Here is a 20527-nt window from a genome sequence, read left to right as displayed (position 1 = left end):
AACATTTTGACTGGACTGCACTCACTGATTGGCAGTTCCAGAGTCGTTGATGATGCACGGTTTAGGTCATTTCTAGTTACATTGTACAGTTATTTCATTTTTAACCTTAATTTATATTTTATTCCTTCCTAGTTAAATTTACCCTTTTAAATTTTTCATATTTATTTCCTATCTTATTCATAGCCTTTTCCTTTTTTGTTTTCTTTAGGTCACGAGCAGTTGTCCAAGCATTTCACTACATATCGTACTGTGTATGACTGTGTACGTGACAAATAAAATTTGAATTTGAATTTGAATTCTAAAGATGATTCACCAAAGTCAGCCTGTTTGCGAAATACTTTGTGTCTCCAATTTTCATCTAGCATGTCTGACCATCTTTATCAACAAGTACATGCTCCTCACTTTCGATGCACCCTCTCCTCTATGTTCTTTCTCCGGATGGATGCACACTTCCTCACTTAATCTATGATCCCACAGGGTTTCCTATCAAACTGCGAGCCTGTTAACTTGAAAAAGGAGCAGGTCTGCTGTTAGTAAATTTTACTAAAAGAAAAACTATAATAGAATGAGAAAATCAGCTAAAAGGTGTAAATTAATGTGGCAACAACCCCATCTTTAGGACACGGGGACAACTGACTGCATTTGTAATTAAGTGCTCTATTGGGCAAGCATTGGGGAGCAACTTGGGTTAACTGTCTTGTCCAAAGATAGTTTGACATACAGACAAGAGAAGTTGGGGATCAAACCACCAACCTTCTGATTAGTAGATGAGCAACTCTACCCCTGAGCTATAGCCATCTTTCCTCAGTCTTAGGCTTTTACTATCTTGTATATTTAATAAGTAGCAGAATATTTTGCTGCCTTTTCATCTTTACTGGTTAACTTATACACTAAATGCGTGAAATGATTCAATTCAGTGCCATGTGGAGGCAACAATCTAGCTGCACTTTTAAGGTGGAACACTTTCATCCATCCTACTCACGCTGACTGAACAGAATCTATGAACAGATCTCAACATAACAGTTTTAACCGTGTTTTTACTGGCTGCCTTGTATTAAATATGCTTTAGTGGGGATTGAAATGTAACTGTACTATGCAAGAATCAGTTTGAGTTATTAAAAAACACTCATAGTGTGTTGGATTGGTGTGTTTTATGCATTGCATGTTGAATATCTGTTCCGTGTCTCAACAGTATCTGGTTCTTTCATCAGTATCACTCTCCCGTGATTTATGAGGATGAAGTTAAACTATTTCTCAGTCCATGCTGAAACTCCCAAAGCCCTAAAAATAAATCCTTTAACTTTTCTTCTGATAGAAGAATAAAATAAAACATGACTCCATTACATCAGAAAGATTTAATCTTTTGCAACACAGTTCATGTGTCCTGACATGATTTTAAAAAACAAAGTTCACCAGGTGATCATAATAATTATAAAGTGCATAATTTTCTCTTGTGTAAAATACCAGTTTACAGGGAAGGATAGAAGGAAAGTACATTATCAGTGTTGATTAAAGGTCTCCGTCCGCCTCAAAAACAGCCTTTTTCCCCTGTGATGATGATCACGATGATGATGCAGCGATTCGTCAGAACTGACAGTCTGCATCTGCTCCAAAACGGTATTTGACACACAGTGAACAAGATCCTACAAGACCAGCACAGACTGAATCCAACTCCGACTCAGGCGCTTTGTTATCAGCGGCCTTGTTGTGCCATATGGAAGTGTTTGGAGGTGTGTGTTTGTCTGTAAAAGGCAGGAAGACATTAAGAGGGCTGAGTTTTTAGCCTCGAGGCTTTTGCATGAACAAGGACCTCATCAGCTTCACACGGTCTCGCTGTTCTTTGTGTGCAATGAAATCCTCAGTGAAGTTTCAATGAAGATAAAAAGGTTCAGGTGGCTTTTTTGAAGTAGTTGCCATAAAGGAGCATTTTCTTTGGTGGGGTAGTCTCTGGAAGTTCGCAGAATTGCTAAAAAGTGGTCGTATTGTGTCTTATCTCATCTGCGTGCAGAAAACAAGTTCTCTAGAAGCAAATACTCAGAGACGGACTCAGGAGGGGAGATGAGTAAAAATATATCAATTATAGCTTAATAATATTGACATGATTAACATGATAGGAGTAATCGAACTCAACTTTTCACTTAAAGAAAAGCAATCAGATGTCCCCGACCACATGTAAGCACACTTCATTTTTATCATAGCAGTCCCAATCATTCCTTGGGATCAATCTAAACAAATATTTATTGATTAGACTGAATGAACTGAAATAACAGCTGGAGCTCTCTGAATGTTGATTGATCGTGCCTAGCAGTTTTGAAAGAAATAAAACAGGGGAACCAGCTCCATCTTCATCCCTCAGGTTCTTTCAGTTGGGCATGAATGTAGGATGGCTGGTTTAAGGTACAGCCTACTGGACCATCACACAAGCAGCTGTGATTACTGTGGCATATTAACATCCAGGCCTGGCAGTGGGCTGGTAGCCTCCGGGTGCTGCTCAGAGCTTTGGAGATCCACATCTGCATGTTGTAGTTACCTGAGGGCAGTGTCAAAGACATGTAGAGGCTTTTCACATTTCCTGTAAGCTACTGCTGTTTATGTTTGTGGTTTTGCTGCTCCCTTAGCATTGACTTAGAAGTTATAATAGACAAAGAACTTTATTTTATTTTATTTTCAGTGAAGTGAAACCAAGTGTTGAAGATAAATACAGCTTTAACAATGTGCTGAAGAGCTTAGTCTCATGTTTTATTTGTATTTATTTATTTTTAATTACCACGAGCCTGGAAAAACTCTCGGCCTCCTCAGCTTTTTATTAGCACTGTCCATGTGTAGCATATCTAATGTGTATATTAGCCTAACCATTAGTTAGCCCATCATTACATGTGAAGTTCAAAGTTACAGTTGTGCTGTATGATTTTTAGAAATACTTCACTTAGTACATGGTAAGTCAGCTTTTTATGGAGACTTCCTGCCTGCAATTCAGCTGAAAGCTTTACGTCTTCTTTTTTCATTGATGGAAGGATGTTAAACTTTATTGTAGCACCTGGAAGAACAGCAACACTGAAAGAGTTTGGACTGTTTTTAACTCTGTGGTGATTGCTTTTGCCCAGTGTTTGTTTGCTTTTGGGAATTCAAGGACCATTTTAATACGGAAATACCCAATGACGGCAGAGTTAGCAAGCAGATAAAGATAAGATAACATAAATGACTCTATGAAGACTGATTGCTAACCAGGTTTTAACCCCCCTTTTGTTGAGCATGTTACACCCTAGTAAAGCATATGGACAAAACTGGAGAGAAGTCTGAACATTAGGACCTGAGCTGCCTGAACTGCAGCTTGATGGACATTTATGAATTCTGGAAGAAGTGGAAAAAATGTTGTCTAAACCCAAGTAGCTGCACATGAGCTTAAATGGAACTGCGTTTTGAAATCTGTGATTTAAATCTGAAAATATCTGAGAAACAAGTGAGCAGCATCATAAGTGATGGTGCCTGACAGACGCTCTGCTCTGCAGGCACTTCAGCTCATCGTGCAGCTCTAATCTTCCTCCCCTGAACGGAACTTTTGTTTATGCTTCAGCCCAGGAGGAGTATGTTGATTAGAGGTCAGCTGGGAGTTTGTCCCCACATCTGGAACTGGTCTGGCTGGCCCAAACAAAACGAAGCAGAGGAGAAGTCTGCTAAGTGAACCTTAAAAGCTGTAATTGAAGAAGTTCCTGTTTAATCAGATCCCTCCTTCTCTTCTTTCCTCCTTCCTTCCTTCCCTTTTTCCTTCCCTGCAGGCTCGGTCATTACTTCTCCCATCATCCTTTACTCCCCCATTCCTCTCCTGAGTCCTTAGATCCTTTCCTCCCTTGTGTGCGCTGATTAATTACTGTTTCAACTAACTGAGCCTGCAATTAGCTGTCTGATTACCACAGGAACTGATTTTGTGTGTGTGTGTGTGAGTGATGTTTGGGGATTCCCAAGGGAAATTCAGTGTTTCTTCAAAAGTTTTTATGTTGTTTAAAGAGTTTTGTTCTTCTTGTCTGAAAAAGTGAATTTTTTTTTTTTTTTTTTTTTTGGACTGGTTTGTTTATGTGTCTGCGGACAGGATGTCAAACAGCTGCTCATCCGGTCATTTATTGTGAGTGATAATGAACTACTTGTATTTTCAGTTGTTTACTGATGTGGATTCATGTCTGCTCGGGCCTCAGGGGATGTGCGTATTTTTGTGTGTGTGGATATTTGCAGGGGAGAAGCATAATGATTATTACTAGTGAGAAACACCTGGCAACAGGAAAAAAAAGCTTTTTGTGTGTGTGTCTGCTGTAAAGTATTAAAGTTTGACTCACAGCGGTGGGCGGTTTAACTGGTGGTGAAGAGGGGTAGAAATAGTTCGTTAATTCTGAATTATCTAAATATGCAAGTTAGTAAAAACTCCAGGTGTTTTTACACAGCTGGGTAACTTTAGGATAGCTTAGAGTTGCCATTAGTTGGAGTGTGAAATGAACAAGACACCTTTTACTAAACGCTGAGATTTAGCCCCTTAGAATCAGGGCTGGGTGGGTAAAGCACTTAATGAATGTATGGTTAAATCTACCTTGTAGTCTCAAGTAAGTTGAGTCTTCAGTAAGACTAGAAAAGTGCTACACAAATACCAGTGAATTTCCAATTCTTGTTTTATAAATTAGGTGCACCCCTTTCCTTTCCGGTGTGCCTTTGTCTCTTGCTGTTTTGTTCACCTTGACCCAAAAAGACTAAAAAAAAGGAGCCTTTATTTGACAGGATCTCAGTAAATGTCACAACATTTTTTTTCTGTAGGTGAACCAGTCGATGCTTTTTACCTTCAGATCAACAGAGGTCTGCTAGCTGTTCAGCTTTGAATGGTACGCAGTCGAGGTGTAGGTTGGATGCCTGCTTTGGCCCTTCGTTGCTCTTCCTGTAGCTAAGCTTGTCGCATGGGCCTCACTTTTCTCTTAGTGCCACTGCAGATTTTCTGCCCTTGCACGATGGCCAATATAGTCAGTCTGGGCCTGACCCCCAATTGGATGGCTTTTACTTATTTGTTAATTATTGAAGACACAATGTTTATACCATGTTAAATGATCAACCTTAAATTTGCTTACCAAAATAACATTTGCTTTGGATTGGAAACAAATAAATTCATAATGGACTGTCAGACAGTGAAGATCAGAGCCAAGTCAAGTGTTTCTGTCCTGTAAGATGCTGGAGTGTTTGAAGAGATACAGGAAATGTTGTAATGCAAAACCCATAACAGAGTAGGAGTGGATCAAAAGTACTGTCTTAATTATAATTTATGTATTAAGACATCACTATTAAATAGACTATTACTTAGAAAAAAATATAAAAAAATTAGAATGACTGAAGTCTGATATCTTGAATAGTCAAGTTAAGTAAACATTGGTGACTTTAAGAAGTGCCAGCAGCGGCGTCACGGCACATTTATTTTTTTGCATTTTAGAATATTACGTTTGTTTATTTGATTAAAAAAACTATTTTTCCCTTTTCTTAGACAACGTGTGATTCTCATGAGTTATTTTATTTAATCATAATAAAACCACTGATGCTTGTCAGTTTGTCCACTGCAGCACAGCAAAATAATAACTGTTGACAAGTGAATTCAGCAACAAACACCGTGCACCGTGCATTGTAAACAAACACCGTAAACAGTGCTTACTGCTACGGTGTGACACGGAAAACTCAACCTGTCAGTCACAGAGGCTGTGGTGACACTGCTGTTAAAACTTGACAAACTTGTAACGTCTAACTGATTCATACCAGAGTGAATTTGAGGAATTTAAATGTGTGTTCGCAATGAGTACTTGACCTGTGATGTAAAATTATTTACTTGTTATTATGCTTTATCTCGTACGTTTTTAGCAAAAATGTAGTTCCATGCAAAACCAGGTTTTTGTGGGTCAGTGCAAGAAACCAGGAAGTCCCTTTTTTTTTTTTCCTCCCTCTGTGCTGTTGGTGGAAAAAACGTCCCCCTTGATTTTTAATTAGCCTTTTAGTTCATGCTGCCAGCGGGACACGTGCACACACTGCAGCATATAAACTTCTAAAGGTCAAAGTTCATACAGCAGAGGCCAACTTAAAGCACAGCGTATGATTAATGCAAACATGATTAGATGAAACGTTGTGTGTGTCTGTGCGGACTATTTTATTTATTTATTTTTATCATTGTTGTGTTGCCTTTAGGTGTTTTGCGATCTGGACAATGAGGGACTTCACAAGTATGTCATTAAAAGTGTGTGTGTCTTTTTGTATGGATGGGTTGTATTTGTGAGGTACAGTGGCTGCTAATAAACAGCACACCGTCAGTAACACTCGCACACACTCAGCTGGGTGTCTCTTTGATTGGTTTCAGGTGTGTGAGACCAGTCTGACACCTCTGTAATAAACCTGAGGGGTGGGTGTGTGTGTGTGTGTGTGTGTGTGTGAGAACATAAAAAAGGGTCAAAGCCGTAAAACTGCTGAAACAGTCGAGGCTGAAACATGCGTAAAGAAAGTCCTCATCTTTGTGTGGGAACATGGAGAATGGGCTTCTGGGTAATTGTAGCTCACAAGGGAGCTGATGTCTCGTCTTATCTTGCTGCTCATCATGTGTTACTGTATCTGCTGTTCTTTGTATTAAATAGACCTCATGGGTGAGGTTGCAAGGATAGCCCAGTCCCGTCTATTAAATGGAGATTTGGTGACCTTTCTCAGGCGCCAGCTTTTATCTTACAAAAATGTAATTATTGCTAAGATTTCCACTGCTGACACCATCTTAAGACCAAGTCATGGCTTTTACATCTGCATGGCTAGAAAGCAAGTAGACTTAATGTCTGTTCACCGTTATTGTCATTTTGTTAAAAAGAAGTGAAACAGCCATGCTAGGTGACTGGTTTGCATAATCTTCTGCTAAAAGTTTAAGCTTTTTCACGCCTGTCACCAGGAGTGGTTACTTTCATATGTCTCATATATCTCTGTTTTCTCCCTCAGGTACCTTCAGGTGCAGATGGAGGCCGCAGGCTGGCCGTTACCTTCAGAGCCGACAGTGAGTTTCTCTTAAACATCGTAAATCTGCACAAAGTGGCTGACTAAATGTAGCAAAAATTGTAGCACACATGGTACATTTCCTCTGGTTTGCACATTGCATTGTCTGCATCAGGTGTACTCTCTTAAATCTTTACCCATTAAAAGCATACTAGGAGTAAGGAAGCATCGAAGCTCTGCTGGTGTCCGTCATATTTCAGGCCTGCTTACAGAACAAAATAATTGTGTGTTCATCAGAAGTTTGCAAGAAGATGATCTGTAAACTATTCTAATGGTCATGAAACCACTTTTATTGATACATACTTAGGTGTCGAAACTTGTCACTATGGGTACAAGAAAGGTCATCAGATGTTGTCTGAAAGGGGGGGGGGGGGGGGGTTGAGGTAGACTCCATGTGTTGCTGTTCAATTATAATCCTTGTTTATCTTACATTGGGTCGTAGCAAGTCCATGTATAAAAGAAGCTGCTTCATCTCTTCACCCCTCAAAGTCAGCTTCTTTCTGATTGGCTTCCCCTTGTAAACATGAGCTTTGAACTTAATGAGCTGAGCTGTGTGAGACTGAGATGGCAAAAAACAGTCCAAAGTGTTAAGACCAGTTAAATTTGCAGACCTCATTACTGGACTCTGGCCATGTTTAACATCAGCCTCTAGAATATATAACAAAAAATAATCTAATCTAGTTCTGATTATGTTTGCTCTACCTAACTTGAATTTCAAGGTATTTATTAGTTAATCCAAATAAAATCACATTATAATATCAAATTTGAAGTGTTACAGACTAGAAGAGAGCTTTCATGCAGGCATTTTATGGAGATCGTTTTGTATTTGACACTTAAAATCCTCCACAGGTGTGACTCGTTCCTCTGAGGGTAAACCTAAAATCTTTCACAAAGATCAATTTGATCATAAAATAGTTTATTTTCTGTCATATTTGATATGAAAATCTGCAAGCCCTCCTTACCCTCGCCCACATCATCTCCTCTGTCCTCCTCCTCCACCTTTTCCACCACCACCCTGCGCCTCCTCTTCTTCTTTTGTTCTTTTCTCTGTAAAAGTCAAGTTCCTGAACCGTGGCCGATCCCTCCCTCCCTTCTTTGTCTGTGACCATGAGCGAGGAAACGCTTTCAGATCCCTCAGAAAGTGTGTGTGTGTTGTCTGCAGTGTTATTGCAACCCCTGCAGCTAACAACTACATGCGGTTTAACTATTTTATGGAGTTTGCTCGTGTTGATTGAGGAGTTTGAAAAAAAAAATTGTTATATTTGTGCGATAGAGAAAAATATTGTCATAAATACAGATTAAATTTAAATAAGAAAACCTGTATTTGGATCTAGGGACTTGATACATGGATGGAGTGGACAACAACTTCAACCTTGGTGGAGATTATTCCGTGTTTCATCTAATAAATGTAAAAAGTCCTCCTTCCTCCTTCTGTAAGGTCCAAGATGTTAGTTAGTTTAAAATTGTGCATGAGGGAAAAGTGCAGCAGCAGCTTTAATTTATTAACTGTTTGTGCCGTAACTGCAGTTCCTGTGTTCAGTGATTCTGAGTTGATTCACAGGTTCAGTTTTTTAAAAATTAGAGTGAGTCTGATTTCTTAAAGATTTCCTCCCCTGTGTTTGGACACAGTCAGGTCAGCTCTTTCCTTGTGTCTCCAGCACTTATGCTACGCTAACATTATGTAGGTTTGTATTTGCTGACATTTATCTGCAGATTAAACCAAATCACCCCGTATTACCCAAAATGTCAAACTGCATTATTAACAGAATGTGATTCTTTTGTCTGAGGGTCGTCTTGGGAGTTTCTTCCATTTCTCTGATTTTCATTTAATCTAGCTTTAACACATATTATGTAAGCAATGACGTGTGGGTCAGAGGTCAGAAGATCATGTGAATTCTGAAGATCAGATGAAATGAAAACACGCTTGGAGCTAAAGTGAAGCGCTCAAGTGTTTTAGCATGACAATCAGAGTGTGTGTGTGTGTGTGTGTGTGTGTGTGTGTGTGTGTGTGTCACACCTCAGTAGTTTGAGGATCAAGGAGAGCCAGAGGCTTCCTCTCTCACACCCTCTCTTTGCTGGAAGTGATGTCATGGGAATTATAAAGCAGGGTGACCTTTGACCTCCAGTAGGTTCCCTAGAAAGGATTGTAGGATCAGCAATACGTTGAGGATAGTTTATTTATTTATTTATTTATTTATTTATGTATTTGGTGATGGGTTTATCATCTTTGCTGCAAACACACCATCCTGCTGTGGGAAATTCTCACCAGTGATCAAAATGTTTTTTTTAATCCACACATTCAAACAAATGCACATTTAAAAACTGTGATGTCCGGGATTTTTAAAAACTCCTGGATATTTTGTCAAATTAAAACCGTACATTTGTAAGCTCTGTCAGATACCTGTCCAGTGTCGTGTTTGGGATATTTTCTGTAGCTCTAACTTACAGACGCACCCATAAACTGCTCACGTCCCAGCCGTCATTAATCGTGAAAACATTTTTGCCACAATATTAGACCTCCTCTTTCAGATGATTTCAAACCTGACATCACACTTCCTTGTGTAACCGAGGCTGACATATGAAGATAGCGAGCTTCATATAGAAGTGAACAGGTGCCTTATACCTGTACAAATCCATGTCTCCTCTGGTCATGATAAGAAAGAAGTGTGACTGCATCGAAGTCCATCCTTCAGCTCCTTCGATAACCTTAGGAAACACTTTCCTGATGAGAGGAAAGATTTAAGGTCTTTGTTGCTGGTTTCAGCACTTACTTAATACACCAGTTTCAGGGGGCCGAAACTGGAGCCTAGTTTTAAAAAGCAAAGCTAGTCAAAACATTTATTTGAGTTTTATTCTCCATGGATGATCTCAACATAGCTATGTCCACGGATTTTGCTCCAGCTGGGATAGGTTCCAGCCCTCCCTAGCTGACAAAAGTGTTCAGAAAATTAACTGAATGGTAACTAATTGTTGGCTTTGGTCTTCGTTTGCTGACAGTATGTCCAGGATTTGAGCATCCAGTCGGAGTGCCTCAAACCGCGTGACATGCTCCAGAGGATTTAACCAAAACTAAAGATTATGCATTTTAGAAATCTGACAGTGCCTCACTGTCATTGAATAATTCTAATTTTTTTACTCAGACTGAAATCTGCTTCAGAAGAACGTCAGCTGAAGCTGATACTTTAAAAACAGTAGGTTCAAGTTGTCATAATTCTACTTTGAAGGATGAAGCATTGAAAGAAGATGAGGATGCACAAATAAATGGAGCAACTGTGATGGTCTCCTTCAGCCTCCTCTTCTTTCTGTGCTTTGTGTGAGCGCCTCCTCCTATGCTTCTTAAATTGGAAAGCGAACAGGAAGAAAAAAGGGGACAGCTAAAGAAAACGTTTGCAGTGAACTTTAGCCCTCTTTTCGTTCTTCTGTCTTTACACTGCTTTGTTTTATAAATGCTGAAACCAAAGATTAGGGAAGGAGGAAGAAGAGTAAAAAGAACTGCAGCCTTCCTCTCCTCCATACATCCTACGGAAGATGGAGGAAGAGGAGCAACCAGCTGTGACCTTCTCCTTTAGCCCTGAACATGACCCTGCTTTGAGGAGGATGAAGAGGCGAGAGCAAGAGGAGCAGTGACTCGTGTCTAACGTTCTCTCATCCGTCTCCATCTTTTATAAGCTCTTCTCTCCCAGCTTCTTCCTCCTCTTCCTCACTTCTGTCAATCGATGGTTAGCAGGAGGAAAGGGGAGCAGTCAGTCGTGTCTGAGTTCACGCCTCTTTTCTTTCTACATCCTAAGTCCATCTTTTTTCCTCCGATCCCTCTCGGTTCATGGCTGGCTGCTCCTCCTCCTCCGCCCCTCCAACTTCGTGTCTCTCAAGATAAAACAAGAGAAATGTTGGAGACGAGAGGAGGTGAATGACAAACAACCCAGAGCGACTGAATTAATGAAGGTGCGGTTAATAAAATATGGATGACAGATCGGACAGCTGTGGAATCTGCTAATAATGCATTTCTTAATTTAACTCAAAGTATCTCCTTAGAGGGTTATCTAAAGATAATGACACACACACACACACAAAAGATGTCAATCATATGACTTTTAAAAAAGTAGAGCTGTTATGTTCAGTCATTCTGGACTCTCATTAAAGTAGCTTTAAACAACTCACAGTTCAAATTAAGCCTTCTTTAACTTAGTTCAAACAAGCTGTTTTAGCTCCGCCCTTTAAGTCTAACTTTCTCCTGATTGGCTGCAGAAACTTTAACCAGGAGGTTTATGGAGCTGTTGAAATGAAAAGACGACATATGGACCTAAGAATAGAAATAAATGTCTGAGTTTAAGCCTGACCATTAAGGAAAGGTCAGTAGCGCAGAGCATCTCCCACCAGAGCTCTGGACCATAAACTTTCTTATATTTTAAATTCAGAATTACATATCCTTCATTTTAGCATGATCTTGGTCTATTGTACCTATAGTTTGTATAGTTTTGTGGTTTTATTTGTTTATTTTCCCATTTTTGAGACATACATTAGTACAGTAATTTTTAATTACTGTACTAATGTATGTCTCAAATTTCAAGTTATTCTCTCAATTTTGTGTTGTTTTCTCAGATGTTTTAGCTGCTAAGTAGAAATTTCAAGATACTTAATTTTAGATTTTAACTTATGGATGGTAACAAGCTGGAAACTATAATAAAAGAATCGGCAGAGTTGACAAAAGTCCATAACCTTCCTGCAAGAATCTGGAATTGAGCCTGAATGGTCCTTAAATGGCTGTGAAGATGTTAACTGCAGTCTTTAATCTTTACTCTGTCCATCAGGCTCAGATTTCTGTTTCAAGAACCATTAAATCTTTTGTTAAAGTGCGGCTCTCTGTGCTGTTGTTAATCTCTTCATATCTCTCTGTTTCTCTCTGCAGACTGCTCATTAAACTACCCACTGGGGAAGCACATGATCCGTGAGGTCACCAACGTCTCCTTCAGTCATCTAGCCTGCGACGATCAGGCCGCCGTGGTTGTCCACTGGTCTGCGAGCCCACTAGGTCTGTTTACCTGTCGGCCTGCCTGTTTGCACGATCATCCGGAGAGACAGTTTTAGAGAGAGAACAGGGAAAGTTGAGGGAAGAGCAAGAAAGTTCAAAGTGCTCAAATCGTAAGATTACCCAGCTCTGTGCGTGTGTGTCCCTTTGATCGGGGCCGGAAAGAGAGGGAAAGAGGATCGCATCTCACACAACAATGCCGCGATTTGACCGTGAAGGAATGTGTGTGCGCACAGTGTAAGGTGAACCTCTGCTGCCTCTCCCTCTCTGTGACAAAACGGCCCGTTGTTTTCTCACACAGAGAGGGAGAGGCAGAAATCTCCCTGAAATTCTCCATGTCATACTCACATGTTGCCAGATTTCCTCTTTGAGATCTGCACAGCTTAAGGTTACTGCTGTAAGACAGCCAAGACTTTACCGACAAACCCAGAATTTATCTGAAACAAGGCTGAAGGCTGTGGCGCACCAGATGAGTAAAATTAGGGAGTTGGGCAGGAAGACTTTTTTCTTTTTTTGGTCACCCGAATTAAGGTCTGTGACTAATTGTTGTTAACTGCAGTGAGAGCTTGTTTTGCATTGCCAGCATTAAGTTGGACTCATTCTAGGTTGAAGTTGGTTCACGGATCCCATTCAGAACTTTCATGGACAGAATTCTTAAAGGGGTGGAGGTTGTCGGATTCGGAGGTCTCAGGATCTTGTGTGAGTCTGTCAGCTTCCTTGAGCCATGACCTCCACCGTGTGCTGAGTCACAAGTCTGAGGCCATAGTTCCTAGCCAGCAAAGAGTGGATTGCCCACTCTGGTTTGGGAACAAGCTGCTTCCCCCGGGTAGGAGTAGTAGGAGTCTTGCGGTCTTGGTCACGAGTGATTGGTGTGGTGTCTGCAGTGATGCTGTACAGGTTTGTTGTGGTGAAGAGAGAACTAAGCATGAAAGCAAAGCTGTCAACTGGTCGATCTACATTCCCACCCCCAGCTGTGGTCACGAGCTGTAGGAAGGGTGGCTGGACTCAGCCTTAGAGACCCTTGGGGTGAGCAGCTCTGTCACTGGGGGCAGGCCATGGACAATCTGGAGAGATTATCGCTCTCTGGCTTGGGGACATCCAGAAGAGCTGGAGGAGGGTCTGGGTATCTCTGCTTAAGCTGCTGCCCAAACGACACAGGATAAGTGGCAAATAACAGATGAATGGATAGCTGGTTAGATATTTCCACTGTGTTTTTCCCAGAGAAGGCAAAGCTTCTACATGTTACGTACCAGGGATAAATAAGACTAGTTGTTGGAGACATTTAGCATCATCACATTAAACTGAGCCTAGTCTTAGCGTTTAAATTCTTGCAGCTGCATTTAATCTTCAAAAATAATGTCAGGGAACATGAGAGAGAGATGCAGTAGAGCATCTACTGCTGATCACTTAAAGCAACTCAACTACAAGCTACTTTTACTTGTACTTTCACTCTTTTTTTTCTATAGATTTTATTCCCTTGCTCACATGCGGAGCCCATATAGAATCACAGATTAACTTTAACTTGTATTTGGGGGGTGGGAGGAAACCGGAGTACCTGTAGGAAATCCTCACAGAAAGGCCCCGGGTGACGCAAGAAACTCTTTCCTGTGAGGCAACATAACCATTCATGCCACAATTCAGACTACTCGATCGACTTACAAAAAATACCGTCCACCACAAACAATAAACTCTTTACATGTGTCCGATCTTATAAAAGAGGTGAAAAGGGGTCTTTTTAGATTTGTATTTGTGATAAACAGATACTCGTGGTTCTTGTTTGATTGCTATTGAGTTTGAATAAAGATTGTCCAAATTTATACTGAAGAGAAGGAGAGAAAGAAAAACAGATCAATTGTGACCTCAGGCTGCTTCTGCTGTTAAAATGCAAAACATCCACGACTCACAAAGAGGGAGCGAGAGAGGTGTTCAGAAATATGCCTCAGGACAGAAAAACCTGTTCTGCTGCATCTCTCTCTCATGTTCCCTGTCTTTCTCCTGGAGAGCTAATATGAAAAACATGTCCGGTCGATGTATAGGTATAATTAAAAGACAGGTGTGCTTTCAAAGAGGAGTGACGGGGGTTTAAGGAGTGGAGGATTGTAGGAGAAGTGAAGAGGACTGAAAATAAGGAGGGTGGAGACGAGAGGAGATGCATGCAAATGAAGGAACAGAGTGGAGGGGGGAGAAAAATGAGAACTGGGGGATAGGCGGAGATATAAGGAGGCACAGGAAAGAAGGAAACAAGGGTAGGTTTGAGGCCTTGTTATCACTGTGTGAATTAGCTCTACACACTATTTGGTTTTTAATTGTAGCTATCTGCCGTGACTGGTTGCTGTTTAGCTGGGATGATTCCCAGCTACACTGACTGGTTACTATCTGTAATGTAAAATAAGCTGTAGAAAAGTACCAGGTATCAAAACCAGTTAGACCTTTCATGGTCTGAAAAGAAGAGTTGAGGAAAGGGCACAAAAAGATTAGCTGAAGGAAGCATCCTGAAAGAGTTGGCAAGACTGTAAAGAAGAAAATTAGGCTATTAGCTGCTATGTGCCCATTCATAATCACTGATTAAGGTATCGTCTTTGCCCTACTGCTTATTAGTGCTACTTTCCTTTCTCTACATCAAATATAATTTTTCATAACTAAATGCAAGATTTTATAGTACTGTTTAGAGTTAATGTTGACACTGCAAATCGCAAGATGTTTAGTGGTCTTTAATCTCCCAGCTCCTTAGTACAAAGTGAGAATACCACAAGTAATAGTCCACTGAGTTCACAGTAAGCAACGATTGACCTGTGGCCTCGATTCAGGCAACACTTGCACCAAAAACAACATGTGTTTCTGGCAGTGAGAATACGTCTGCAGATGACTCATGCTTCGGAGTCTCCTGCTGTGTGTTACGTATCAGAAAGGATAACAGAAGAAAGTCCACAAACTGTATTATCCCCATGATGTCCGGAGTTCATGCACAAAAGTGGCACAACACATCAGATTCCCACCTTTTCAGTCTTTTGCCTTTTTCTGACAGTAAGTTTGTCGATTAGCTGTGACAAGCATGCACTGGCAAGGTATTACGTTAAACCTATTTCTCCTGTGTTTATATCAAGGTATGTTCATGCAACTCTACCATGACCACCTAAAAATCCCACCTCAAATCAAAGGGCTACTAATACAGTAGAACATTTACTTAACTGTGCAATAGAAATGAGTGCAGCAGAGAAAAGGGGAAAGATGGATGAAGAGGAGGGAACAAGGAAAGGCAGAAAGAAGAGTAAGAAGAAGGTAGGAATGAAACTAGATCTGGTTAGGAGTGTAGTGTAGAGAGTGAATAAGGATATGGATGTGTTGGTAAAAGGCAAGGAGAAAAGACTGGTGAGGAAGAGAAAAGATGGATGCAGACGTGGTGAGACTGAACTTGCTGTTGCGTCTCTGCAGGGATTGAACACATTAAAGGCTTCAGAGTTTACCTGGAGGACAAGAATCCAGAAGGGAAACAGTGTCAACACCTCATCCTCAAAGACCCACGACAGCTCAACTTCTCCTACAAGAACACGGTAGGGCCATTTCCACAAAAACACTTTGAACTGCTGGCTTTTCACATTTCCCGCAGTAGCACATCGCTCAAAGGATAAGATGCTTCTTCCAAATGTAAGCATGTTAGAGGCGGCTATCGAGGGTGCTGGAACAGGGGGACAAGGAGCCCTGAAGAAAATGTTGTTTTGAGGGATAAGCATGTTAATCCCTGCACACTTTTTGTAAAATGAAGCAGACATGCATAAACAAGTCAAACACTCCTAATTCTTTCTATTTTCAAAATAGGGATTTGTAATTGACACCATTCTGGGTTTGCTTGGGAGTGGACAGAGAGCCTGGGTCTCAATAAGGCATACCTCTGGATCTGCATCTGCAGTTTCTTGGGTTGTTAATGCATATTAGGCTTAACATCAGCAGTTTGAATCATTGTGCAGACCTCTCAGAATATAGTTATGTGTATTTGTTTTACTTCATTCTTTTGTTTTTTGTTGCTTTTTGGCCCTCGATCGATATGAAATTACTTCAGCTCCCTTGGTGGTTTCAGTCAATCCTTTCCGCTGCAGGCTGGCTGTGTAATAATCTCCTCCTAAGCTGATGGTAATGTGCTGTAAGAGATCAGGAACACAATCTGCAGTCTTCATTCTTCCAAAATATCGTCATTATAGGACACTGACAATAAACTCGCACATGACTGCCTGGACAAAGATAAACACTTGAATCCTTGAAACATCTGTGGCCCTGAAGCCTTGAAATAATTACCACACAGTGTAAGCTGGCTCACTGAGTCACTCTTCTGTTGAGATGTTGTATTTAATAAGTCCACATACATGCTCATTAGAGTCTGCTTTTATCTTTTTTACTGCTTTTAATCAATTCATGCCTGCAGCCCACAGATAAAAAATGTTGGCACAATGACCTCAATTAATGTGCACTGTTCCCGATGAATGGATGAAGCAAACATGTTTGTGCTTTATTAACTCGGAGATTTACCATTGCTGCTAAACTGTATTATTTCGATTTACTTCATTTCCTCTGAAGACTGTCGCTCATCATTTCCTTCTAATTTCACCGTTGAACGTTTGTGTTTGTTAATGTTTTCATGTACAGAAGCTGAGCAGTCAGCCGTTCAGCGGTTTGAACTTTGACACCGACTACATGGTTCGTGTGGTTCCCTTTCCATCTCAGATGAACGAGAGCTTCTTCCCTCCGTCTTTCCTCAAAACTAACTGTGAGTCCTACACGTCTCACAAATGTATGGGACTGAGTTTTTAGCCGATCAGCTGATTCACTGATTGTTTAGAAAAGCCTTTTCAGGCGCCTCTTACATCATCTTACTGTTCCAAATCCCAAAAAGCCACCTCGAGGCACTTTACACTTTAAGGTAAAGACTTAACCAGACTCAGGGAGGGGCAGCCATCTGCCACGACTGGTTAGAGGTGAGCATAGTTTTACGTTTTCTTTGTTATAATATAATTGTCCCATTTAGGCTTCCAAGGCACGATAAAACAGAGTATGATTTAGGGCGTGGCTACCTCAGGATGCACAAGCCTCTACCATGTGAGTGTTTATATATACAGCTGGTATGTAATACATGTGACGACATAAACAAAAACAAGATACAAGATGCTTTGTTTTTATGTTTTCTTTTTCTATTTAAATCAGTTCAATTCAGTTTTATTTATAAAGTTAAAGTATAAAGACTTAATCACAACAACAGTTGCCTTAAGGCGTTTTATATTGAAAGGTGAAGACCCTACAATAATGCAGATAAGCAATCAGATAAGCAAGCACTTTGCAACAGTCGGAAGGAAAAACTCCTTTTTAACAGGAAGAAACCTCCGTCAGAACTGCAGTGACTGGTTGGGGCTGAGGGGAGGGAGACAGGATAAAAAAGGCCAGGAGATTAATAATAACTCGTGATTAAATGCAGAGAGGTGTAAACATGCAGTGAGTGAAAACAGATGTGAAAAGAAACGCTCAGTGGATCATGGGAAGCCCCAGCAGTCTAGACCTATTGCAGCATAACTTAAGGGAGGACTCAAGGTCATCTGATTCAGCTAAAACTGTAAGCTTTATCAAAGAGGAATCTTTTAAGCTTGTGTTAAAAGTAGAGGGGGTGTCTGTCTCCTGAATCCAAACTGGGAGCTGGTTCCACAGAAGAGGGGCCTGGAGAGACTGCCTCCCATTCTACTTTTAAATACTCTAGGAACCACAAGTAAGCCTGCAGTCTGAGACCAAAGTGCTCTAATGGGGTGATATGGTACTATCAGGTCATTAAGATAACATGGGGACTGATTATCAAGGCCTTGTATATGAGAAGAATTTTAAGTTTGATCCTGGATTTAACAGGGAGCCAATGAAGAGACGTGACGTCAGTGTCCTCACCTCTTGAGACACCTAAAAATTACCGTCCTGAAGAAAACAGTGTTTACTTTCATGTGGAGTCAGATGGAAACGTGTTCATTAAATACTGGAAGCAGAATAAAAACAAAAATGCTGCTAGACTGACAGATTTACTGCACTGCTCCGAGATGCATGCACCACCTTGGAAGTGAGTTTAAATGGATCACAAGACAGAACATGCATAAAGCTTAGGAGTTGCTGTGAGGTTGTGTGTTTCACTATGTGCCAAGCCAGACTAGTTTTCCCAAAACATCCCCTTTTTTTAATAAGCTGAGACAAAACTGAGGCTGTACAATGAGAACAATAAAACAAACTTTGTAACCATCTCTCTGTGTGTTTTGTTTTTTTGTTGTTTCCTTACAGCGTGTGAAATGCTCCTCGGATCAGACAACCTGGTCTGCAAACCATGTAAGTTCCTCAGTGTCGTCGTCATAACCAGAGCCACATGTAGGCCGACTTAGTCGGGAGCTGGTTACACTACCAAAGCTGGACCCAGCCCCGCCTCGCTCTTAGATCAGTTTATTGTGAATTCGTTTTTGCACAAACGATTCAAGTTTTTCTGTGTAGGTGAAATGATGAGAAATAGGGGAGGCTACGGTGACCTTAAGCAGATAAAGACAACAATGTGGTCCTACATTTCTGAAATGTTGCTGTATTTTTTGAAAGGTTCTTCTTGTACTTGTTTTATTGCAATATCTAAGAGGTCGTGGGAGTTTAGAGTTCTTATTTCTTGTGTTTGCAGTCTGGACACCAAAGACGCTGAACGTGTCTCAGCTCGGATCGAGCCTTCATGTGGCCTTTGATCAGGCTCCGCCCTCCTTTGGTTTCCATTTCTACTACCTGTACTACAAACTGCGACCGGACGGACCCTCCAAACTGCAGCGCTGCAAACCGGTAAGATCAGCTGTGTTTAATACATTTTGACATCAGTAAAGTTCAGATTTATAAAAGTTTTCTAAAACCCGCCATGTTCGAGCAGGTTTTCGGTGACCTCTAATGAGAAACGTGACAGTTGTTGTAATAAATACTCTAATAAATCTCCGTAAACAGATTCAAATTCAAAGGACTGTGTAGGCGAATGAAAATATACTGGGTAGCAGGAGATGACAGAACCTGAGGAACTGGTATCATATTTAACCCTTTGTAATCACCATTTCCATATCTAGACCAAATAAATTATAGCAATAAGTCTTTCTGCATGCAACCGAACTTAAATATCACGAGATCAGCTGTCCCAGAGCGCTGTTTCCTTTGGTACTCTATCAATCTGACCAGCTGTTAACAACACTTGGAATATACGTTGTCACCGTGAACTACCACGTGGTTTTCAGCAACAGCGGAGAAATGATGTCATTTCCCGAGCAGCTGTAGTATTTATTTATTTTTTTTCTCCAAGGCCTATCGCAGATCCACTGCGGCTGCTGAAAACTGTTTAACTTTGTGCCTTTGCGCATATAAGCTGAACGCGTAGAACTTTGAGTGCACTACTGGAAATAGTTAATTTTGCTGTACATGCTGTGTTTCTTCAAAGTGCATATGCATTTTATTTTTAATACAGTTTATAAAAATGAGTGCATTACAAACATTTATGAACACACTCAAGCTAAATTTCCTGTTTACAGTTTTGAGGGACACACCCATGACAACTGTGTATCTAGAAAAATGTGTAAAAAAATTCACTTTTAGTAATGTATTTGGTTACTATGGACTTATTACATACACGTTATTAAAATTTGGGCTCTATCAATAAACAGTAAGTTGAATTTCTCAAAAAACAAAGGCAGTACAGCATGTAAAAATATGAAGACAAGCTTGGGTGGACTCTTTCTGTGATAGTTAAACTGGAAGAGGTTATATTGGTGCCTATTGAGTACCTGTAGACCACCAGAGATTTTCTCATGAAAGCTCTTAAGTTTTGTTTGGAAAAAAGGGTTTAATCGTTTGAGGGAAAAAGCTGAATTAAACTGTATGGAAAATTACCAAAGAATGTTTTTTCTTCTTTGTTTTGGAAAGCAGATCAGCTTGTGGGTAAAAAGTGAATGCTATTGTTTCCAGAGATGTATTTATTTAGATTACAGAAGAGGGTTTACTGTCCTTTTTTTTTTTTTTTTTTTTTTTTTTTTTTTTTGCCACCACAAAAAGAACTGAAATGCTTTTGTTGGTCGCTGCTGAGACCCTGTAAAGACGTGTTTTTATTGAATTCTTTCCTTTCAATAAATACATTTGTTTGGACTTGCCTGAAAAGAACATTTGAGATTGCTGGCCATTGGAGTCCTATCTGAATCTAATAGACATAGGCATCATTGGACCTTATTTTGCTTCACTTGGTGCTTTACAGTTGAGGGGTTCGCGGTAGAGTGTGTGATGCTCTAAAACATGGGCTCTTGTGGCAGATTCACCCTGAAATAGCAAGTTAGCAGTCTGTTACAAACATGTGATTTCTCTGATTCTCCAAACTATTCTCATAGTTTCTTCTAGTATTTTCTGTGAAAATGTGTGTTGTCCCTCCCCCTTCCCGGCTCTATATAA

At 40.4% G+C, this 20527-nt stretch overlaps 1 protein-coding gene across 1 annotated transcript in view; it reads left to right on the top strand.

Annotated features, from left to right (window-relative positions):
• The window catches only part of il17rd (interleukin 17 receptor D), a 34017-nt gene that overhangs the window by 6045 nt on the left and 7445 nt on the right, over nucleotides 1-20527 (top strand). Inside the window, exons 2-7 of the mRNA XM_086292962.1 lie at nucleotides 6985-7039; nucleotides 11945-12067; nucleotides 15497-15615; nucleotides 16703-16823; nucleotides 18362-18406; nucleotides 18741-18892. Of these exons, the coding sequence (XP_086149088.1) occupies nucleotides 6985-7039; nucleotides 11945-12067; nucleotides 15497-15615; nucleotides 16703-16823; nucleotides 18362-18406; nucleotides 18741-18892 (615 nt within the window). The remainder of the gene's footprint in view (nucleotides 1-6984; nucleotides 7040-11944; nucleotides 12068-15496; nucleotides 15616-16702; nucleotides 16824-18361; nucleotides 18407-18740; nucleotides 18893-20527) is intronic.

Source organism: Aulonocara sp. 'chitande type north' Nkhata Bay, linkage group LG5, assembly GCF_057382095.1.
Source record: "Aulonocara sp. 'chitande type north' Nkhata Bay isolate Kocher_YH1m ecotype deep benthic linkage group LG5, A_spYH_male_GT1.1, whole genome shotgun sequence".
NCBI lineage: Eukaryota > Metazoa > Chordata > Actinopteri > Cichliformes > Cichlidae > Aulonocara > Aulonocara sp. 'chitande type north' Nkhata Bay.
The sequence above is the reverse complement of the archived record's forward strand: the minus strand, read 5'-3'. Positions and strand labels throughout refer to the sequence as shown.